Source organism: Maniola hyperantus, chromosome 9, assembly GCF_902806685.2.
Source record: "Maniola hyperantus chromosome 9, iAphHyp1.2, whole genome shotgun sequence".
Classification (NCBI taxonomy): domain Eukaryota; kingdom Metazoa; phylum Arthropoda; class Insecta; order Lepidoptera; family Nymphalidae; genus Maniola; species Maniola hyperantus.
In genome coordinates, this window is record NC_048544.1 from 3,719,933 (window position 1) to 3,738,520 (window position 18,588).

An 18,588-nucleotide genomic window follows, 5' to 3' on the forward strand; every position below is an offset into this window, starting at 1 on the left:
TTTATTTAACCGGCTTCAAAAAAAGGATAAGTATGTTTTTTTTAAATTGTACTTATCCTTAGTTAGGTATGTACATCGTACATAAAGCGATGATAGTCGAGTGGATAACACGTCCGCTGACCGCTTCCTATTCGGGAGGTCGGGATTTTGATCTCGGGCACGCACTTTTAACTTTTCGGAGTTATAAGTACTTATTGCTTTAACGGTGAAGGAAAATATCGTGAGGAAACCTGCATTCCAAGGAGTTTAAAAAAGGATGTGAAGACTGTCAATCCACACTTGGCTAGCGTGGCAGACTCAAAAAAAATTTGAATGAATTCTGAGAGGAGACCCGTCCTCGGCAGTAAGCCGGCGTAATGCTAATTCAGACATCCACATCTGCATCCGCGGATGTGAACTTCTAATAATTCGCAACCGCGGATGTCAAAATATATAAATATAAAATAGATAAAATCCGCCGACTTGCACATTTTATCCGCAACCAGGGTGGTTGCGGATAAAATGTGTAAGTAGGCGGATTTTATAGTGTTGCAATGCGTCTTGCCTAAAAGTTCAGTTAATTTTAGAAAAGGCGTCGTGGTTTCCCGTTTCTTTTTGTTTCAATAGGAATATAATAATTATTGGAATACAAAAACAATTAATTTTTCAACAATTTATTTCAACATAATACATAGGTATACAAACGTATAGCTTTGTACACTACACCGATACATCCTGTATGTGACCTTGCTTCGTATCAACGCAGAAGTACAGATTAAACATAAAACAGATCATTCAGTAATACACTTACTATAACTTAGGACATAACCAAAAACATTGTTTAATTTGCACTTCATGGATTTTAAAGATTTAGGCTGAGATCTATAGAGCGCTGGCACTGGCATAAATCTGTCTCGTTTTAACTGAAACTTAAGTCTAAGCAAAGTCAAAGTGCGCTCTATAGTTTTCAACCTAAAAGCGGTTACGCACTCATCCGATCCGAGTCCGTGAAAATCAGATATTGCTTACGCACTAATCAGATCTCTAATCCAAATCTAAGCTAATTCAGTGGACCTCTTTGACATATCTACGTCATTTATGTCCGATTTGAATTCGGAACATCCGAGGTATTCTCACGGATGACGGGGAGCACTCGGTTGACGGAAGTCGGGAGTGCGTAAGCTTTCATACAAATAGTTCTATGACTACTTCTGAACGTATTTTCACGGATTCAGATCGGATGCAGTGCGTAATCACCCTAAATGCCCTTATTCATAAAAAGTTAAAATTCCTAATAGTCATTTGGCCACGGCAGTTTTACTTTAGTGTCCAATATTCCGGAACTTCTTAGTGAGAAAGCATCACAGGGCCAAATAAATTGACATTTTAATTGATATGCAGAGTATTTGAAGTTTTTATGAATATGGGGTATATATTTATTATTTACAATTAACGCCAATATAAGCTCTTAATTATATAATTAAAGCAGTAGAAGAATATAAGATCATAATATAATGACCTGTGTAATCTAACTTTTAGTGATTTCGTTCGGTAGTTAACATTATGGTTTTTAGTTTAATCATACTCGGTAGGTAATTTTAAAATAATGTTTCAATAAAGTTTCATTTAAATATTTCATAACTGTCAATAATAACATATTGAATACAAAATTAAAAGCTTTAAAGGTGATTGTGACTAATTCTGTTGTACATAATCTCTAAATTGTATGTAGGAATGCTATTCTTTTCCACAGAAAGCATTATGAAAAGGATAACAATATATTAATTAGATCTCTCATTTTAGTTTAGTTAGGAGATTGTGTACAACAGAATTAGCACACCATATTATGATTTATAAGCTTATTTTAGATTATTAAAAAACAGCAGTTTCATATACAATAATAATATCTAGTTATCACCACCGCATTAAATGCAATTACTTTTCTAACTTTATGCATATAAGTACCCAAATACCCAATTGCTAATGCGCGTGGCCTTCATTTTAGTGACATCAGCACTAGACTGAAGTTTCGGCATTCCGAACCGGTGGTAAATTAAAACTACCTGACCATAAGTACTTGTAAAAAGTTTACATGAATCAAAAAACATTCTATTCTATTCTATTCGAGCTGATGGTATATTTTTCTTTCGGCTGACGTCAAAATGACGTCATTTCGATGTTAATGATGAGATATGGTTCCAGCGCAATAACAATTTGCGGGACTTATAATATGCAACACTTATTTATAAAAATATATTGCGAAAACGGTCGCTTCGCAGACGCTAAGGGCGGCAAATAGCAATACAGTTAACAATCACTACTCAAGCAGTTGTTTTTAAGGACTGGGGTAGTTGACAATAATTCTACTGCAGTTGCAATATAGAAACTGGAGGAGGTTAGCTGCGGCAGAGCCGTCGAATGATCAGAAATCAGTAGGGCGATTTCGTAAAACCTGCATCAATCATTATTACAATCTCAATTGTTGTGATTGGCTGAATTTGTGCTATTCTTGTTGCAACAATGCATTGTAGCCAATAGTGAGCGAGCGTCAACCAATCAGAGGTGATTGCGATCGTGAAATTGTAGCTGTCATTCTACCGCAATCGCGCAGCTAGAGGAGTAAGTGAATTAGGAGTGGGTAATATCGCTTTTTCTGAATATAATATCGTTACTTGATATTGGATTTCGAAACACTATATTGGCTATGTCGTAGCCAACTAGCTATAAAAAATATCAATTTTGAAATTTATATTACACGCACATATAAGTATACTGGAAAACAACACGCCACGGAAGAAACTATACAGAACGGCAAAGGTGGTCTTACTCACAAACAAACGATCTCTTCAGAAAACCTTTGGTGAAAGGATTTAGTTGATCTGAATAGACATTTATCACTATTTTTTTGGAACTTTTATACACGTCTTCAGGGCCAAAACATTGACAATATTTTAAGAATCAGTGATTTCTAAAATATCGTAGGTAGCTGTTTCGGTCCTAAGACATATAAAAATAAATAATATTTTAAAATTACATTAAACATTTATTATATTTATACTTACCCGTAAAAATCATTTTATAGATAAAAAACCTAAATATAATTATGTTTTCTGTATGGGATATTATTATGTATATACTATATTCGATTATATACAATTTTATTAGAAAGTCAAAACATGATAATTAGGAAAAGTACAAATAAAAAAATCCCACAAAGTAATAAAACTAAATAAAAAAATAAAATACTACCTATATACCTATAATATAAAATTATTATATTATACACAGGATCCCAAGTCAGATCCCAAAATTTAAAAGTCATACGTAATACAAAACAATGATTGCCCATTACAGCAGCAACATAATTCGCTAACATAGTATAGTATCTGTTCACTAACATAGTGTCGGTACACCCACAGACATTCTTATTATTTTGCTTTTATTTTATAATGTGTTTGTTAAATTAATGTTTTTCTATTCTAATAATAAAATATCTTATGGTTATTGTAATAAACTAGGAATAAACACAAGTTAGGTAGCAAAGAGATTTTTATGAAAAAATATGAGTAGGTAGACGCTAAATTCTCCTGCGGGTGTACACCGTGACAGCGCGTTGGACAATAGGGATGATGACTACTAGTCAAATCAGCTACTTTTTATCAATCGTCAAAATGCTCGTTTAGTATGGGAGCTTGTATGAAATACATAGATATAATTCGACGTACTTTTTTAGTTAAATCGATAACTTCAAACGGTTAGCAAACTTAAAACTAACAGCGGACGTGGATTTTACGAATTATGGACGATTATTTAATACTAGCTGCCCCGGCAAACTTCGTATCGCCCAACAGTCGATTAATTTTTTTTAAACTTTTCTCTCCGTAAGAACCATCCTCGTACTTCAAGGAATATTATAAAAAAGAATTAGCAAAATCGGTTCAGCTGTTCTCGAGATTTGCGATGAGCAACACATTCAGCGATTCATTTTTATATATAGAAGATATAACCATAATTATATGACATATTATGTTATTTAGTTCCTAAAAATATTTTTGACATAATCATCATCCCACCGTATTTACCGTATCTAAGCGAACAGACTTTAAAAGTAAAGTATTTCAAAATACGTTGCATCCAGTACGTGCTATATGTATGAGTAGAAACACACTTAAAATACTGAAGTTAGCAGGAGGTGTCAAATGCTAGTATAAAGTAATATTGGCGCTGATTCTGTTGTTTTTCGCTAAACTAAATTTAGAATATCTGCATCCTTTTCTTTTTAATATTGCTAAAAAAGGACGGAACATGAATTTTACATTGAAAACTCTAAATTTTAGTGCACGCAACAAATTTAAACGATAGGGTCGCGACTGGCACCTAAAGTCACGAGGTTTAACGGCTCTAAAATAAACTTAAAACTGTCAAACTGTCTGTCCTTTTCATATTATATTAGTAAGAAGAGGATGCGAATGCTCTAAAATTTAGTTGTGCTCAGAGTCCGTACCATTGTTCACCTATGTTTCCAAGCCGGCGTGTTTGCGTTTGATCCTCGCGTAGGGTCCAATTTCGGGGTCCATCACAAAGTCGTAGAGGACAGACGACCAGCTGTGGTGTTGAGGCAGGTCGGCGTAGAACTCTGGGGCTATGCGTTTCACCTGTGGAAACAAAAAAATGTTCACTATCTATCCATGCGCTTATCCATAGTAATCCAAATTAATATACCCATAGTACTATCATAAACAGCATTATCCATACTAATCCATCCATATCTAAAATTATAAATGAGAAAGTGTTTCTGTCTGTTTGTCTGTTCCCTCTTCACGACCCATCTGTTTAACGGATTTAGACGAAATTTCGTACAGCGGTAGCTTGCATCCCGACAACGGACATAAGCCTACTTTTTATGACGGAAAATCAGAGTTCCTACGGAAAAAAAAATACAAGTTAGCCCTTGACTGCAATCTCACCTGGTGGTAAGTGACGATGCAGTCTAAGATGGAAGCTGGAAGGAGTATGGCAGTTTTTACTAAACCCATACACCTTTGCTTTCTACCCGGAACGCTTAATCGCTTAGCGGCACGGCTTTGCCGGTAGGGTGGTAACTAGCCACGGCCGAAGACTCCAGTCAGACCAAATCAGAAATTTTAGAAATTTTAAAATTCCAAAGCCCTGCCAGGAATCGAACCTGCGACCTCCCACTAATAAGAACACAGCGCTTACCACTGCGCCAGGGAGGTCGTCGAACATCGATTTTTTTAAATCTAAACCCGCGCGGGTTATATCTCGGGCATCATCCATATTAATATTATAAATGCGAAAGTGTTTCTGTCTGTCTGTCCGTCTGTCTGTCTGTCTGTCTGCTAGCCTTTCACGGCCCATCCATTCAACCCATTTTGACGAAATTTGGTACAGCGATAGCTTGCATCCCGGGGAAGGACATAGGCTACTTTTTATCCCGGAAAATCAAATAGTTCCCACGGGATTTTTAAGAGCCTAAATCCACGCGGACCAAGTCGCGGGCATCATCTAGTCTAGACATTAAGTGAGTCACAGTACATGACACATTCATATTTCATTATCGATAGGAAAATATACTACTACGAAATAGATAAAAATACAAACAAATAATAGATAACAGATGTAACACCTGTTTATCGTGAATGTAAACTAACACAACCGACGAATACCTACAAGCAATAAGGAAAACTTTCGTAAATTCAGGAAATTCTGTAAAACTTGTTTAACATATTATCTCTCTCTGTGTGTATCTCGTATTAATAATTGCTGAGGGTCGTAACCAGTTTCCATTAATAGGGTCTTGGACTGTAGTAGTAAAACGATTTGATTTTTTGTATAGTGGTAGTGTATTGGGCTAGAATTCATTATTAGAGAGAATAATTTTAAAAAGTCATGATTTTAATTTATTTTTAACATAATAAATTATTAACATCACGCTGTACGGAAAGCGAATAATGACGTCGCAATGCGTAAACAGCATATATTTTTCAATTTTTTAACATAAGAAATATTTTCCAGCAGAAATAACTCTATTTTTATGTTAAAAAACCGGTCAAGTGCGAGTCGGAATCGCACACGAAGGGTTCCGTACCATTGTACAAGGTATACCTAGCACTTTTATGTAGAACACTGCAAGTTAATGGCGGATCTGTGATTTACGAGCCTGCGAGTAATCTGCTTCGGCAGTCCACTACTGGTCCTACCTCATTAGTCTACCACTGGTCCTACCTCAGTAGTCTACTACTGGTCCTGCCTCATCCGTCTACCATTGGACCTACCTCTGGTAGTCTGCTCCCTGGAACGAGCGACGGCGAGTCATGGTATGGTGCTCATTGTAATAGCCCACATTGAAGGTAATCCAATTGAGAGGCCTGTAGTAAGAGTATGCTACAAGCCTGCCAGTAACCTGCCTTAGCAGTTTACTACTACACATGCCTCAGTAATCTACTACTGGTCCTGCCTCATCAGTCTACTATGAGACCTACTCGTACCTCAGGTAGTCTGCTCCCCGGAACAGCGGGGAAGTCGTGGTGCTCGTTGTGATAGCCCACGTTGAAGGTGATCCAGTTGAGAGACCCGTAGTATACGAGCCTGCCAGTAACCTGCCTCAGCAGTTTACTACTAGACTTGCCTCAGCAGTTTACTACTACACCTGCCTCAGTAATCTACTATTGGTCCTGCCTCATCAGTCTACTATGAGACCTACTCGTACCTCAGGTAGTCTGCTCCCCGGAACAGCGGGGAAGTCGTGGTGCTCGTTGTGATAGCCCACGTTGAAGGTGATCCAGTTGAGAGGCCCGTAGTAAGAGTAGGTTTCAAAGCCTTTCCGGAACATGTAGTGCTCCGATATGAAGTGACCTGAAACATATCCAGGAACGTTACACTTCAAGTTAAGTTGGAATCAAAAGTAAGTTTAAACTAACTTTCTCTCAAACAAAGAAGTTTGTCTAAGAGTAATTTTGTCGAATTTTTCAGCATTCTGGATAGTTGTTATCAGCATAGAAAGAATTCAGGTCAAGCAGGTGCACAAGACGCAGCCTTGGAAGACCCCCCCACTAGGTGGACGGACGACATCAGACTAGTCGCAGGGAGCCGCTCGAGTCAGGCGGCGCAAGACCGTGGCGTGTGAAGTCCCTACAAGAGACCTTTGTTCAGCAGTGGACGTCTATCGGTTGGTGATGATGATGATGATGATGAGGTGCACAATGCACATAGCTTTATAAAGAAACGTTAATGGCCCGTATCCCCGGATGCAGTCCAAATATTTGTGATGCAGTAGACAAATATACATCAAAATATTTACCTGCTACTGGATGGACCCCCATGGCCATGAAGGATCCTAAAAGAAGGTATCCAAGTACTTTCCAACCTGGAACAAATAATAAAACATTAAATTTTTACTTGTATTAACATTTTACGAAAATAATAATCGAATAAGCTAAATAAATTACAAAAAATTTAAGAGGTAAAAAATAAAATAGTGTTTAGTTTATTTTTCTTTTGCCACTTTTTACTATGATGCCCGTGACTAAGTCCGCGTGGGTTTAGGTTTATTTTAATCTCGTAGAAGTTCTTTATTTTTCGGTACAAAAAATAGCTCCATGAGGCAAGTTATCTCAGTACATTTCGTCAAAATCGGTTAAGCGGATGAGCAGTGAAATGGCAACAGACAACTGACACACACTTTCGCATTTTATAATATTAGTATTGGGTATACTTACTAGTGATGTAACGAATGTCATATTTTGGACATTCGCGGATGCGAATGCGAATATTCGTTACATCACTAATAGTTACATGATGCGACCTTTAGTTTAGTTTAGTTTGAAAGTCATTTAAGTGAATGGCTACACGCATTATTAGGTACAGTGAGAATTTTTCAAAATTATTGTTTCTAACCGTCGTTATATCATTTTATGCCTCCCTTTTTCGTAACAGATTGGGCAAGCAAGATCCTATAGATTGGCTTGGCCCCATGTGTTTCAATTCAATTTAAGCGAGGGCGATCTTTTTACAGTACCTAAAGAACAGTTGTATGTAAGTATAACGCGTAAAATTTGACTCCTCACTCGCCATTTTAACTTTTTGTATAAAATTTCATATCAAATGTACGATTTTGGTCCTTATTTTAAAGGTAAACCGTACTTTTGACATGACAGTTGACCCATCGAGTTAAAATGGTGCGTGAGGAGTACGGATTATATATAGGTTAATAAAGAGGGTACTTGCCAAAAAGTTTAACGACTACCGCGTCAAAGCACAGCTGTATGATGAGGTTGATGAGCTCCAGCGGCGTGGGCGGTTTGGGCCTCACCACCAGAGGGCGCAGGGAGTAGAACAAAGGCTGGAATATCAGCCACACCAGCTTCCCGCCCGTCGTACAGAACAGCTTCGCTTCTACTAGTGTAGGCAGATCCACATCTATCACCTCATCTCCTTGGTACTGTAAGGATAAAATCTGTAATGTGACTTATTCAATTTTAATCTCTCTAATCTAAATTGTCAGGTCTGAATCTAATACTGTCCTTTTCCGCACAGAACGTTATGAGAGGGATACTAATACATTTAGACGTCATGAGATTTTGTATAAAGGCGGAAACAAATTATCGGACGCGGATGACCACTGCGACTTATAGGTATCTGAATAATAAAATGGGCTTAACCTTAGGCTGTTTTTAAGCGCTCGGACGTCCGGTAGAATTCTGGCCCGCTGGATGATTTTGGCAGCCGAAAAAAGACTGTGCACCAGCGGCGAAGAGTCAATATAACACGATTCCTATCGGCTTCCCTTTAAGAATTGGCATACCTAAAGCGTAGGTACTACTTCACATAAATGTAGGCCAAAGGTTTGATTGTCACGCATGTTAAATTTTTTTTTGTTATTGTATTTAAGTTAAAAGCATACTGCATATCAGCTAATGTAAGTAGGTAGTAGGTAGCAGGTACCATACACCGTACAACCCGCAAGATATCGGCTTTCCGAGATAGATTTTTGCTTAGTATCTATCTCTTTCATTTCCCTAGCGAAAGCGAAAGAAGCGAACTAGGGCTGTCTCGCTCTACGGGTGACCAACATAAGAACCCACCAATTTAATCTGGCCCAGTAGCGAATACGAATTTGCAACTCTGACAGGTCAGAGTAATTTGACGCAAATAACTCGGTTGGATCCGAGTTACTCTATAATACGTCCAAATTAAAAATTATATTAATATTATTGTTTTAACAGGTACATGCTACTATTTTGAGTATTTTGTATTTTGAAGGGTGATTTGATATTGTTGATACATTTGTTTTTGTGAAGCGGCCATGCTTGTTTGTTTTTAAAGTTGTTAGTGGTGTTTTATTTCGATATAATAAATTGGGGATAGTGATTAATAACTAATAAGTGTAAGTTGACGGTAATTTTGATTCAGTTTGGTAAGTCAAAATCAGAAATTGCCTTAATTCACATAGATTGTTGTTTAACAGATTTCTTGTTACGTAACGATAGTAATGTTTCAAAATTAAGTTTTGAAAACAAAAATCGATGGGGAACAGCTGATATTCTTTTAGGTAAGTAAGTACGTTTCCGGCTTCTCTTTTTCAGATTTTCACCCTTCGCCACTGCTGTGCACACCTATAGTCCGCGACAGGTTGAGATAGGAATCGGGGTATGAGGCGGGGGGATGCCCCGCACGTCATCCGCGCTACCCCATACGGCGTTAGCGCAGGGGCTCCCTCCCCGCTTGCCATCTCGATCTGTCGCATACTATATCTGTCGTGGCTGTCAGCCGCGGCTTACGTCCGATAGTTTGTTTCCGCCTTACAGAACCATCTTGCGAATTCTTTTGAAAATCCAATCTCACGCTAACAAAATCGCAGAAATTAGCCAACATTTTTCAAATTAGTCGGTTCAAACCCTACCGGTTGCACTATTGTCGTATCTACTCCTAGCATAAGCTTAACGCTTAATTGGAGGGGTAAGGGGAATATTAGTCATCATTGGCTAATATTCTTTTAAAAAGAAAAATAAATCTTCATTCTATATCGAACAATAAAGATGAGATTTAAGTACTTTTGCATTAACTGAATTTATCACGCGCTTATCGTGATTTCAAACACTCATATTTGTAGAATTTTTCCCTTGTTATTGTATATACCTACTTGAGACATAAATATCTTGATCAAGTCATAAGACGTGAACAACGTTTTCTTTGTATAAATTACAAGTACCTAGAACTAGTAGTTACCTACTTTATGTTTCGCAGGAAAATGTTTTTTCAAGTGTTGTTTATTTTAAACGCATTTTAAACTGAGTCGTCGAGTTATCTGTCTGTTTCGTTCGCACTTACAGGTCGTGGGTAAGTGCGAGCGAAACAGACAGATAACTCGACGACTCAGTTTAAAATGCGTCGACTAGCATATTAAAATAAATAAATAAATAAAACTCTTCAAAAAATTAGGACTTGCCAAAGAGGCATGGAACGCGGCATGTTGGGATTCACCAGAAAGGACAGGAAGAGATGCAAAGATTTAAGACGAATCACCAAACTCGAAGATGTAGTCATCCACACCCAAAATACTTAAATGGAGATGGACTGGACACATGCTTCGAGAGAAGTCAAAGAAGTGGACCAAAGCTATAACAGAATGCGAAGATAGGGATGGCTCAAAGCGGAAAAGGGGTAGACAAAGGAAACGCTGGGTAGACGATATAAAGCAGGCAGCGGGATCACTATGGACAAGAGAAGCACAAAACAGACTCTTATGGAAAAACCTGGAGGAGGCCTATGCGTCAGAAGACGCGCTGATCGGAAAGAACTAAAGTGCGCGATTTAAATTATGTAACTTTTAAATGTAAATTCAATGATAAAGGCTTTATTTATTTATTTATTACACGAGGACTATTTTCTCATTTGTGTCATTTTTTACACCTCAAAAATTGAAAAAAAAAACCGGCCAAGTGCTATTCAGGCTCGCGCACCGAGGGTCCGTACTACAGTCGTAGTTTTTCGACATTTTGCACGATAAATGAAAAACTATGATGCATAAAAATAAATAAAAATCTCTTTTAGAATGCACAAGTGATGCTCTTTCACCCACTTGATATAGTTATCTTAGTTTGAAAACTGAAAATACTAATTATTAGTGTAGGTTTCTTCTTTTTTTTTTTTGTTTAATTACCAACATTAAGAATGTTTAACAAATCCAATTTAGACACAGCAAAAAACCACGAAGGTTTAAAAAGTGTGTCATTCCGTCTACTTCTTAATACATAATAATAGTAAACAATTTATTGTTTATAGAAACATTACATTACATTTTATACAAAAATGGGGATCATTACAGTTTGTTAATATAATAGGATTTTAGCTTATATTTTAAATTAAATCTAGTTCTAAATTTGTTATCTAAAGTATTTATTAGGCGAGGGATTATTTATGCACTGGTGCGCTCACCGTATTTGTTTTTTGAAGGTACGGTTATTAGTTTGTTTTGCGTAACTTTGCGCAGAACACGACAGACAGACAGACCGATTTTCTTTTCAGAGTCTAGGGTTCACATACTATCTCTTAATCGGGTAAAAAGATTGAACTTACTCTATGGTGTTCCAAGTGGTACTTCTTGAAGCTGATAGATATAGGTATCCCGATGGGCAGGTTCGCGAAGAATCCGAGCAGTCGGTTGTGCAGCGGCCGGTTGTGGCCGAACCCTAGGTTGTGCGCTAGTTCGTGAATTGCTGCAAAAACACAAATATCTTACTATAAGTCCCGCAAATTGCAAAGGCGCGTGGCCGCCATTTTAGTGACGTCAGCATAGACTGAAGTTTCGAGCTGATGGTATATTTTTATTTCGGCTGACGTCAAAATGACTTCATTTCGATGTTAAGGCGAGTTACCGAGGCTAAGCGGAAAAAACTGGTTCGCTAGATCAAATGTTTTAGGTATTTACTATTAAATAACGGTCTTGCTAAAAATATACAATATACCTAAAGACATTGTCTAAGGAATGTGTTCAGCTGTTCTCGAGATTTGCGATGACCAACACATTTAGTGATTCATTTTTATATTATAGATAGATACGTCGCTTCAAAAATGGAATTTTATTTGTCCTTATGTTTTACCAAGTAAGGTAGATAGGTAATTAACAGATAAAAACATAATACATCAATATACAACAGGGAAAAGTTCTTAATCCTCTAATAAATACACTAGTTAACTAGTTAAGTAAGTACTTCATTATCTTATCACTTACACTTGTTACAATAAACTCATGTTGCTATTATGTTTGTAGTCGATACCGAGTATTTTATCAGTGATCGTAACGTGTGAATAATGAGCCAATCGGGCACTCTACCTTTATGTACCTACTGATGATATCGGTTCGGTACTCATACATACCTAGTTCCGATAATGATTTATTATATATAGTCTAGACTACTGCACTTGCTTTTGCCCGCGACTTTTCCTGTGGACTCTGCTTCTAATATTATGTAGCATTCAAAAAGTCAAATGCCGATAGGTATTCACTTTTCACTTAGGTACCTATTCACTAAGATTTCCCCCGTAAACAAAAATAAAGGTAGGTATTCACTTCAACAATGACGAATTTTCATAAAAACTTACCTGTCCTTTTTTTAAAATACGAAAGTATCTGTGTCTGTCTGTATGTTACCTGTCACGACTCAACAACGGTTGCTTTTGACTAAATTCGGTACAGAGATAACTTGCATCCTAGAGCTGGTACTACAATCAGGGGGCACGGGAGTGTCCTCGCCAAGACGAGTAGGTATTAGGTTTATCTAGCAAAATCGAAAGTACCCACGGGAATTTTGAAAACCGAAATGCTTTATTGAAGTTTTCTTGTTGCGACAGTGCATTTTAGCCAATAGAAAGAGAGTTTCGGCCAATCAGAGGAGATTGATATACTGCAGACTGTTATTTTACCTAAGCTACCGGAAAACCTGCATTAATCATTATTACAATCGCAATTGTTGTGATTGGCTGAATTTATAGTATTCTTGTTGCAACAATGTATTTTCGGCAAGAGTGAGTGAGTGTGGGCCAATCAGAGGTGATTGCGATCGTGACATTGTAGGTGTCATTCAACCGCAAGCGACCCTTATTGTGATACATACCTAACATAAGAGAGTGGTTGATAACTCCGCCGAAGCAGTATGCCACGATGAGCAGCACTGGCCAGCTCATGTGCTGCACTATGGGCAGCATCGCGAACTGCGCCAGAACCATGAGAGTCACCACCCATTTGAACATCGGGTCATACCCGTATAGCTTCTTGATTTCTGGGTATTTCTCTGGAAAAGAAAAACGAAAATTCATTAATCAAATACGTAAGTATTTCAAAATGTTCTATTAGGGAATCTGAGCTTGACTCCAAGTTTGCTGCAGAGTTGTTTGCGAGCTTGGTTATTTTTATTAGCCCCGCAAAGCTGACTATATTAGTTCGGAGATAAGGCTTATATATGGCGATTACATGAAAATATGTGTTATTAATATGGATGATTACAGCTTGTAGTTATGCACGTGTTTAGTCGACGTAAGCCCGACTAGTTTCGCGAACCTTTCCGGGGAAACCTTTCCTTTTTTACAGGGACAGTAATCATCCATATTTATAATGGAAATCACTCACGATAGTTTAAATGCTAAAATATCTGTTATGCAATAACTTCAATAAGTCATTATCAACTCGCTGGCACACTACTAAGATGGGTCTCTTTTCAGAATGAGAAGGTTTTAGGCCTTCACACACTTTTGAGAAAATTATGGAAAACTTTCAGACATGGAGTTTCCTCGTGATGTTTTCCTTCTCTTTTAAAACAAGTCAAGTACGCACGTCTAACTCCGAAAAGTTAAATGTACGTGCATGGGATCGGTCCCCGGACCTCCCGAATAGGAGACCGAGGTCTTAACCACTAGGCTATCACTGCTTAACTAATATCTAGTTACGTTCCGGAAAACAAGGGAGTAAATTAAGAAAAGATAATTTAAAAAATTTAAGCAAACAGGAGTTTAGCGAAACTCTTGTTTGTTGAGTAAGGTCATTAAAAATTGGCCAAGTACGAGTCAGACTCGCACACGAAGGGTTCCGCACCATCGTCCAAGAACAATAATTTTCATGGCGGCTGTTTAAATTTTTTTATTATTTGTAAAAATACGCAATACGAAATACTCATTCTATAACAACTCCCTACCTATTACGGTTCATGAGATACAGCCCGCTGACAGACAGGCGGACGGACGGCTTGGTAATACGACATTTGGGTATGGAACCCTAGGAATGAAACCTTGTTAGGTATTTTCCATGTAAGTAACAGATGTTCGCACTTATCTCTTATCAAATAATCGCCAAATTAAACCCTTGATATACGACTATACGTGACCGATAGAATGATTAAGTATTATCGTATCGGTGAACGGTGAGGTCCGTTTTAAATAGATATCGTAAGAGAAAGTGTGTGTCTGTCTGTTACCTTTTCCATTTGCTTAAATATTCCTGATGGTATTGATGCAGATATAGCTTGTACAGTACCCGGCAGAAAATATTGCACATCGAACTTTAGAAAGAGATTTCAGCTTCGTAGAGTATCGTTCCTGTCACTCAAACCTATGCGACATTTTGTCGGTCTCAACGACAGGGACAACGTTCTATAAAACCATAGTTCGATACGTGCAATATTTTTCCTGCCGGATTCTGTAGGTTGAATCGATTTCGAATTCGAAAGTACTTGTAAAAGTTTATTTGAATAAAAAAGATTTTTATTTATTTATTTATTTACTTAATCGCGGCACACACATAGGCGACTTTTTATCTCGAAAACTAATGAGTTGGATTTTTCCAGGATGAAAAGCAGCCTATGTTCTTCCCTGGGATTCAAGCTATATCTTCTAAGCATATAGTTTCTTGCAAGCTATAGCTTAGCTATATCTGTACCAAATTTCGTCAGTCGGTTGAACGGTAAGGCTAGCAGACAGACAGACAGACAGACAGATAGACAGACACACATTCGCATTTATAATATTAGTATGGATTTCATTCAAATAAATGTAGGTAAATATATCAGATTTCTCAACGGCTATACTCACGTATTTAGTTTTAGTCGACGTTAGCCTGTATAAAGTAGGTAGATAATATGTCTACGAATGCTCATTGTTGAATAACACTTGCACGGTTGTAGTCTTGTAGTAGTTCACTAGTAGGTATGACTAAACGTGAAATTAACGTCTCAGCTCGAAGTTGTGTCTAATCAGAACAATTAACAACATTTATTGAGAGGCTAACGTGGGAACACTCATTAGAGCCAACCCATAATCAACCCATCGCCGGCTCACTACAGAGCACGGGTCTCCTTTCAGACTGAGAAGGGTTTTGGTCAAAGTCTACCATGCTGGCCAAGTAAGGATTGGCAGGCTTCACACATCTTTGAGAACATTATGGAGAACTCTCAGGCATGCCGATTTCCTCACGATGTTTTCCTTCACCGTTAAAGCAAGTGATATTTAATTACTTAAAACGCACATAATTCCGAAAATTCAGAGGTCGGTATCGAACCTCCGGACCTCCAATTAGGAGGCGGACGTCCGGCTATCACAGCTTACTTAAGTCTTAATACTCTGAGGAGGCTAAAGTGATCCCAGTAGTAAAAGTCGGCCAAGTGCGAGTCTGACTCGCTAACGAAGGGTCTCGTACCATCATACAAGAAATAACACTTTTTTGTGATGTTACCACAAATTCGCGGTTTACGGATTATCTGCCTTATTTCATCATCCTAGGTCAACGGGACGGGACTCTATAGGTCTTGATTGTCTTGACAGACACAACAGACAGACAGACAACAAAGAGATCCTATAAGGGTTCCTCTTTTCTGTGGACATACAGAACCCTAAAAAACATCACTTGTTGTTGAAAAAAAAAAATTTCAGAATGCACAGGTGAAGCCCTTTCATATGATACTTCACTTGATATAGTTATATTAGTTCCATTTTGCGGTTTTACATAAAGTACCTACCACATACTTACAACATTTTCAAATTTGCCTACGGAAGATAATCTGTTAGTGAAGCATAAGTTATCAATTTTTAAACTTCTTGGATCAACAATAGCATACTAAATAATATGTCACGGTAGTTTAAACGCTAAAATACTAGCATAATCTGAAATATGGATACTCTGCACATAAGTTATTTAAATTATGTGAAAAGATGATAAATAATATTCTGTAGCAATTTATTCTGGTTATACAGAACTAAGGAAAATTTTGCATTTTAAAATATTTTATTTTAGCGTTTAAGCTATCGTGAGTGATTTTCCTTATACGTATCTCACGTGTATAGACGTTAAACGTGTTAGATGTTTGTTATGTTAGACAAATTTCAGCCCCATCCGTCCAGTGGTGTGAGCTGTGCGTTGATAGATCAGTTAGTCAGCTTTACCTTTTATGTACAGATATAGATATCAATTCTAACACCTACAATTTATTTAATTCTTTAAACCCAATGGGGCATTTTCCTTTTTATTGGATATGGACTCTGCTTTTAAATATCTAGATTCTAGATGACAAAAAAGTGTAAATTGTCTCAAAAACACATTTTGTGGTTGAACAGTCAACCACTTGTCACATCATCTGACCTTCACCGTCACGGCCATTGATGACACAGAGCTATATATATATCTATACAAATAAATCTAGTAGGTTATCATTTGTGCAAACTGATAAAAACCAATGCGTTAGTTGTTTACATTGCTGGTATTATGGGATATTAAGTTCAATTGTCATCCTAAAAATAAGGTATGATATTGATTAAACTATTTTAAGTATTTAGCTGTTCTATCATTCAGCTATAAATCCCGGCAAATGTGGACTGCAATATTAACAGACAGAGATATTAATTTAAATTGATATAGATTGATTTGACCTAATATGTCTGAAGGTTGTTGTGGTTTGTTTGTTTCCTCCGAATGTTGACTGCTGGACAAAGGTCTCAAGGGATTCATGGCTTTATTTCTGAGCTTCACACTTTATACTCAATTTTAGAATTATGAGTTCTTCTTCTTATTTTGATTAATGGCTGGCATTTATAACAAACTATATATAAGTACATTTGTAATTTTTTGTAAAAGTTTATTTGAATCCAAAGTATTTGTTGTGGCTTTGTGGTTTTCTATGCAGTATTTAGTTCAGAGATAAAGCCAATGTACTTTGGTTTGTTTGTTTCTCCAACTGTTGAATGTTGACTGCTGGACAAAGGTCTCAAGGGATTCATGCAATCACTTCTGAACTTCACAGTTATACTCAATTTTAGATTTATAAGTTCTTCTTCTTATTTTGATTAATGGCTTTTATAATAACAAAATATGTAACTTGTACCTAAGTACATTTTCAATTTTTTTGTAAAAGTTCATTTGAGTGATATTTGTTGTGGCTTGAAGCTGGTTTTTTTATGCACTTATTCAGTTCAGAGATAAAGCAAGTAACTAGTTAATAACATCAATGTACTTTACACTAATTGCCTCCTCCTGGTACCTTCCAACAATAACATAACATTGTAAAGAAAGAAAAACGTTTATTTCTTAAAAAATTGTGCCTCACATTACATTTTATAACTAAGACAACTAAGAGTAGGTTATACCGACGCTTCTTCCACTTGAACAAGTTTGTACTTAACAGGTCATCATTAAAATAATTTCTGGACCAACAGTTAAACAATACTTTCTTGTTGGATTCAATTCGTAGATAGATATTAAATAAGCTCAGATTTAGTTTGCATTTGATCCTATCCTACTTTGATCAAAATCGGTCTCCTCGAGGGATCTGTCGTGGAAACCGAATTTTTGCGGATGAAGACTAAGCTAGAGCAATTGCAATGATTTTTGATCAAGCATATCGAAACAAACCACCACCAAATTTAATGTAAATTATACATGACGTAATATACCTAGGATGATCTTCCGGCGAGATGCATGCGGCTCCTCCGTGTGAACCCACTCGAAGTCGTTTCTAGACACATGAGCACCCATTTTCCAGAATTTTCACACACAATTCTTAGTCAACTTTATACTTTAGTGTCCTCTGTGCACTACATTTAGGTACGCGCGTTTTCACCGGCTGGTAAAGAAAGTATGTAAATAATAACGCCCTTATCAGGTTCGACGAAATCACGACCAACCGGTTAGAAATACGAGTGATATAAAAAATAATTAATTTTTAAATTAAATGAAACGTCGTCGCCGATGGCCATGAAAATGAAATGTCATTGTCATTAGTCATAGTTGATGTTGTCAGAAATTGTCACTTTTGTGCCATGACAGCTGACAGTAACTTTTCGTTCAGATTTGAACGTAGACTGATTAAAAAAGCCAGACTTACTGCCATACTCAGAGTCGCTAATCGTTACTTACGATTGAGTTAAAACGAGACAGATTTATGTGAGAGATACAGCTCTGTCTCGTCTTAACCAAACTTAAGTAACGATTAAGCGACTCTGAGTACGGCAGTAAAGTACTGTGTAACCACGTGTGAGATAGCGATACGTGGACGTAACGATGAATAACACGACAATTACCATTATTTAGTAGCCAAATATTTGTATAAA

General features: G+C 37.1%; 1 protein-coding gene across 1 annotated transcript; it reads right to left on the reverse strand.

The window, feature by feature from the left end:
• Positions 1-637: 637 nt before the first annotated feature.
• Positions 638-18,227, reverse strand: ifc (delta4-sphingolipid-FADS-like protein ifc). Its single transcript, XM_069500730.1, has 7 exons — positions 17,932-18,227; positions 13,116-13,292; positions 11,578-11,717; positions 8,227-8,440; positions 7,301-7,366; positions 6,710-6,855; positions 638-4,634 (listed from the first exon to the last, which is right to left on the reverse strand). The coding sequence occupies exons 1-7, from the start codon at positions 18,011-18,013 to the stop codon at positions 4,494-4,496; spliced, it is 966 nt and encodes a 321-aa protein (XP_069356831.1). The 5' UTR covers positions 18,014-18,227; the 3' UTR covers positions 638-4,493.
• Positions 18,228-18,588: the final 361 nt, after the last annotated feature.